At 40.3% G+C, this 6,457-nt stretch overlaps 1 protein-coding gene across 1 annotated transcript in view; it reads right to left on the minus strand.

The window, feature by feature from the left end:
- The window catches only part of b4galt5 (UDP-Gal:betaGlcNAc beta 1,4- galactosyltransferase, polypeptide 5), a 41,661-nt gene extending 37,411 nt beyond the window's left edge, over positions 1-4,250 (minus strand). Inside the window, exon 1 of the mRNA XM_037772487.1 lies at positions 3,444-4,250. Coding sequence (XP_037628415.1) covers positions 3,444-3,549 — 106 coding nt within the window. The 5' untranslated portion in view covers positions 3,550-4,250. The remainder of the gene's footprint in view (positions 1-3,443) is intronic.
- Between the last annotated feature and the right edge of the window lie 2,207 nt (positions 4,251-6,457).

Genomic DNA, 6,457 nt, shown 5'->3' on the forward strand with positions numbered 1-6,457 from the left:
TGTTCTCACGACTTAACCTCTTGAACGGAAGAAACATATTGTGTACACGACTTCCCATGTTGTAAACACGAGCTTGCTTTCATTTGAAGGCACCATGAGAGTATAGCCGACAAATGGAGTCACAACAACACAGTACCCAATACTTTTAAAACACCCACAGCAGAATACAGCGTCTTGTGTGCCTGATGCTTGATTTAATCTCTCAAACCTCTCTGCATCATGGAACTATGTTCTTTGTTGATTTGAGAGGAGATGCTACACTAAAGATGATGTATCCTGTTGGGGAAATCAAATGCTAATGCCGTGCTGTGGTTCAAAATGTGTTTTGTTAACAGGCCACATTTGCTGCTGTTTGTCTCTCTCTGACAAGCTGCGGTGCACTTGTGCATCTCTGACCACAGGATGTGAAATCTCCGCTAATGCCCATGCATCAGTATCACTACCAGTGAGTAAATTGCACCACAGTGTGTCAAAAAAATAGGAACTATTCCTTTTAAGCCCCATCTCCACCTGAATTTCCGGTTCGGGCCTGCTGCTAGAGCTCCACCAGGCACCCCAAGTGTAAAAGACTAAACTGTAGCTTTTAGTAACAGCAGCATTAGCCACATTGCTCCTGGTTACCATCTATAATTAATGGACTGGTGCTGCTGGTCCTTGTTCTGTTTCTGAACTAACCCCCAGTAAACCACGTGGCCATTACAGCCCTCGACACCCAGGAGGATGGATGCGGCCAAGAGCAGCTCTCAGTCAGTTACCAGACACCATCAATACCTGAGCTGGAAAAACAGCGAACGAGTGAATGAAAGATTATTTTTGTCCCGGTAGCTCAATGATTTATTTGTTTATTTGTTTCACATTTAGAGGAATCATTGCTCACTGTTATTGGGACTTAACACAGGCTATTCCTGTCAGTAATGTGTCCTCCACATGAGAATTGATTGAATTATTGATTAAGTTGTCCACAGCAGGTAAAAAGCGTGAACGGATCAATACCCATTTTGATGAGTAAGAGCGACCAGCCCTTTCTTTGGTGTTTTTGAAAGGCTGTACTTGTATGACATGAACACTATTTCACTCACGTAGTCATTCCAGTAATGACAGGCTCTCATGTTTGCCAGTAAAAAAAAAAGCCATTACCTACTAATTATAATTGTGTTTGAATGTTTTTTAGATTTTCTTATGTAAACTGTGACACTGGTCTATTGTATTAGGGCACAGACAGATGCATGCCATTGTCTTAAATGGAGCACATACTGCAAAACAATGTCTCAAGGAAGCCCAACCTTGCCGAGCATGCCTGTTCAGCAAGCACAACAGGATATCCAACCAACGGCAGCTTCAGCAGTAAATAGGAAAAAGGTCCCAGTGGAAAGTTATAATAGATCTGGTTGGCACAGAGTCAAGGACGGAGTCAGGTGAAAGTCCCAATTTTACAGTAAGTGCTACGCATCAAGATAAGCTGTGCCTGTTAAACTACAAATAAGTGACTGATGTTTGGGCATCACATGGGTGATAATGAACAAAATAACAAGCATGAATGGCCCTACCTATCTAGACTGATAGGATGAGTGGACCATGGCCTCGGCTAGAACGTCTCCAAGAAAAGACGGGTGAGACCAGAGATACTTGAGAAAGACTGAGGTGACACTAGTGCTGCACAATTACAGTAATTGAATATTAATCACGATCCCGATTTTGGCTTGCCACAATTAAATGAACATGATCGACTGTAATGTTGACGTTTAACGTTAATGACGTTCACTTTTGGGGAGCTGTCATGCCCATAGACTGTATAAGAAGTGGACGTAGTCACCGGGACGTCACCCATTGGTTTGCGGACTGCCGTTTTGAAGCCTCGAGTTCAGCATTCAGGCCGTCGCCTTCTTGGTTTTTGCCTAGGGGTGGAACAGTTCGGTTCATATCACGGTTTTGGGGTCACGGTGTTCGGTTCGGTACATTTATGTTACAGCGAGGAGGTCATGTTCTGATTTCAACATGCTTTTCATTTATTCGGCAAAAATAAGTTAACAAATGTTTGCCTTAACAAAAGTTTGGCTTACATAAAGAACATAAACACTTCTTCATTGTCAAATCTTAATCGAAAGAATGTCTTCTACAGTAATTAGTGCAAACAAGAAATGCAGCTTTGTCATTTTCATATGATGTAATTATAGACTAAGGCCATCAACATACATTGAAGCATAAGCTCAACCAGAACTATACTAAAAAAATATATATAACATATGTCTCAATTCCCTGATTATCAGCTCTTAATTGAAAGATTAATTTTTCCACTCAAAAAGTGCAGTATTTGGAAAGGAATATGGTTGGATTTCTGTGCCACTGTGTTATTTAAAAAGAATTAATAAATATAAAACACATTACAGGGATTGCAACCAGAAGTGACATGAGAGGGCGGAGCTAAGTACAACTGAACACTGCCATCTTGGTTTTTTGCAACCAAGAAGTGACATGAGAGGGCGGAGCTAAGAACGCTTAATAAGACATTTTTAGGCGACCAATAATTAACTTTGACGAACTGAAAACAGACCGCGAAAGGGTTAAAGTTCTAAGATGAAAACACGGACAACACTCAAACCCCAAAAGTTTTGGTACAAGCCCAACATGGAAGAAAAAGCAATGCTCTGTTTATTTAAATGTGCAATGAAAATATTTTTTCCCTAAAATCAATGAATAATTGTGATATCAATATTGATCGTGATTATCATTCTGGACATAATCGTGCAGCCCTAGGTGACACACACACACACATTCAATGAAAGCCAGAAAGAGTGATAGAAAAAAAAAGAAAAGAAGGGAGTGAATGATGAGACATTAATGAATTAATGATAACATGGATTCAGGACATGCGATATAACACAACTGCATGTGACTTAAATGACGTAAGGAATGATATGCTCAGGTTGACTTCACAAATGTCATTTATAGGCCTAATGAAGCCAATGACTAATAATAACGTGACCTTTGCCCCGGCCAAAAAAACACTCAGACATTGTGAGAATTGTGAAATACACAGCTTTGACTATTCTATGGATGCACAATAATGAACCCCAAAATCAAAAGCCCAAAAATAAAAACATATTTTTGCCAGTGTATGTATCCCCCAGTCATTACTACAGTATAAGCATTATAATCAAGGCCTGCTAACATCAGCATGATTATAGCAGCCCATGATGCTCCATCAGTGGCACTATTATTATCATGGTCAGGTACATGGATATTATGGGATTGAGTTCCAGCATCCAGCTGAGTCTCATCATCATCATCGATTGGTGGAGGAAGGAGATCAAGGCTCAGCAGCAAAGCAGAGGCGCATGGCCCCTCCAAGCCAGAGCTGTCACACATGACCAAACCACCACCACTTCATCCTATACCGTCTATGAGTATGTACAATAAGACCATAGCGTTTTATTCTCACTTACCGATTCCGGGTGCGGAGTAGATGAAGTACAATGCGGAGGTGGACAGTGAAAAAAGGAATAAAAGCCCAAGGAATGACCTTCTCCGGAACCGCAAATGTGTCGGCATTATACAGGCGGCAGAAAAAAGCACACACACACACGGTTTCCGTATCTTCAAACGACGGTATGTTGTGTCCAAAAAGCCCCAGTGGTCGTGGTCCTGCCTGGTCAAGCCTGGTGGGTTAAACGAGCCGAGTAGGGTGGCCGGTCTGCGGCAGGAGGAGGAGGAGGACTAGGAAGTCAGGCTATTTCCGCGGCGGCAGACCGAAAGCGCAGGAGAGGAAGACCTCCAGTCAATCAAGACATTAACATTTCCATTCCTGAGAGAGAGAGTGGTGGTTTCGGTTTTAGTCCGACGTCGAAGCGGCTGACGATGATAGCGCAGTTCAACCTGGCCTGGTGTTTTTCAGTGAGAGACCATCATTTGGCTCATACGTCGGTGGGTGATGGTGTTTGGCCGCTCCTGCGCTGCCTGCCTGCCGACCAGCCCTGCTATGAATGGAGCTGCTGCCTCTCTCCGCAAAAATGAGCAATACCTAAAAGTAGGCGTTAACGGTACCCGACCGACCGACCGACCTACCGACGGTACCCAACACCACAAGGCTTGCTTGCTCAGTCACAACGTTAACGACGTAACACCGGCGACCGACTAATTCGAATGGAACGTCACACTCGAAGCACCGCGACGTCACAACGTTATGACCAGATGGTGTTATTATTTTTAAGCTAGCTATTTATTAGCATAACAGGATTTACATTACACAGGGGACTGATTTATGACTAATTAAAGGGGCAATTTAATCTTTCTGCCAGCTCATTTAGCTGTAGTTTTTTACTCTGAAACTTGTGACAGGTGCTTATAACCTGTCATCATGAAGGATATGCTGTTTTATTCTTGTGTAGCCTATGTGTGTGTGTGTGTGTGTGGTTTGTATTCCCCAATTACATGATAACTTACATTACAGCCTCCAAAATGACCACTCTAAAACAGTTTCAATAATAATAAAATAATTTAAAAAATCTGCATTTATCTGTAGTTTTACTCTGAAACTGATTGTTGTTTGTTTAATATATAAACTGAGAACTGTAATAAAGGTGCTATAACCTGTCTCTGTGAAGGTTATGTTATGTCCAGTTTGCTGTTTTATTCTTGTGTATGTGTGCATATGGTTCGCGCTGTGTCATACTGAGGAGCGTTTATAATATTTTGTCCTCCCCAATTACATGATAACTCAACTACATTACAGCCTCCAAAATTACCGACAACTCTAAAACTGTTTCAATAATAATAAATATAATATATGCAATATATATAGGATTTATTAAATATAATATATATATAGGATTTATTGCAGGACTGTTGTATTTGTCTGCATTAGGTATAGCCTACTATTGTGTAACGTTATGGCATTTATCTGTAGTTTTACTCTGAAACTGATTGCTGTTTGTTTAATATATAAACTGAGAACTGTAATAAGGGAGTTGTGAAGGTTATGTCCAGTTTTATGTTTTATTCTTGTGTATGTATGCATATGGTTCGTGCTGTGTGATACTAAGGGGCATTTATAATATTTTGTCCTCCCCAATTACATTATAACTCAACTACATTACAGCCTTTAAAATGACCGACAACTCTAAAACTGTTTCAGTAATAATAAAATTTAAAAAAAGAACTCTAACCGTCATTTTTATTGGATTCATAGCATATATAGGATTTATTGCAGGACTGGTGTATTTGTCTGCGTTATGTATAGCCTACTATTGTGTATCGTTATGGCATTTATGCGACTCACCACTGTGTGTATGATTTTGATCTTGCTCATGAATACATGTCTCCATAACAATGAAGATGTAGGTACACTTTTCCACTTTTCCACTGATAAGATAAGATAAGATAAGATAAGATGAACCTTTATTAATCCCCGGAGGGAAATTCAGGTGTCAAAGCAGCAACATCAGCAAACAGAGTGAAACACAGGAGAGGTAAAGGTATACAAAAGTTATAAAAACAATAATAGAGATATAAAAGATACAGAGTGAATGGGTGAACATAGTGTATACAGTCCGTCAATAAATAAATGAAGTATGTACAATAAATAAATGTAATATGTACATATGTGCATTCTATAAAGTGGTATATAAGATGTATAGTGTAAAGTAAGTGTAAAGTGTAATATTTCTTGTGTATGTTATTCATGTAATTTATAAATATATACATCTCAATTTGCATCCATCTAATATGACTCATTACAAGGTGGCAGGTGTTTTTAGTGTTTCTTACACCTGCAGGTAATTTACAGCTAGTGCAGGCTACAATAAAACTACAACATCCATGAAACAGCAAGTGGACGGGCTGATGCTACACCGCAATGGCTCATGGGAAATGGAGTACACAAGGATTGCTGTGAACCATCGATGCTTTATTATTTATACAATTGAAAGTGGATTCTTATCCACTGTGGCAGTAACATATATATTTGTTTGACAATAGTTGCATCAAACTGTGTCCGTTGTGTTTCTTTGCTATTCTGTCACGTCGTCTATGCCAGCTATTCTCAACCACTGGGCCGGGGCCCACTGGTGGGCCTCAGAGAGACACCCAGTGGGCCACGAAGGTGCTGCCAAATGGTTAGATTAACCGCTATTCTGTATTTCAGAGGTTATAGCGGGCTCACTTTTAAAGCTACAGTGAAGACACTGGCATCATATGAAACTAAAAAACCCTTAGGAATCCATCGGTACCAACCGTGTCATGCTAGCTTGTCGGGAAGGAGGTTAAATAACGCTCCAAACTTACGCTAAATTTTGGCGAGGAAAAACTGCCATGGCCATTTTCAAAGGGGTCCCTTGACCTCTGACCTCAAAACATGTGAATGAAATTAGGTTATATGGGTACCCACGAGTCTCCCCTTTACATACATATATATCACAGATGCAGTGACACAAAATGGAGCAATTTTTGAAACCAGCAAAAG

The sequence above is a fragment of the Sebastes umbrosus genome, chromosome 6 (genome assembly GCF_015220745.1).
Source record: "Sebastes umbrosus isolate fSebUmb1 chromosome 6, fSebUmb1.pri, whole genome shotgun sequence".
Taxonomy (NCBI): Eukaryota; Metazoa; Chordata; class Actinopteri; order Perciformes; family Sebastidae; genus Sebastes; species Sebastes umbrosus.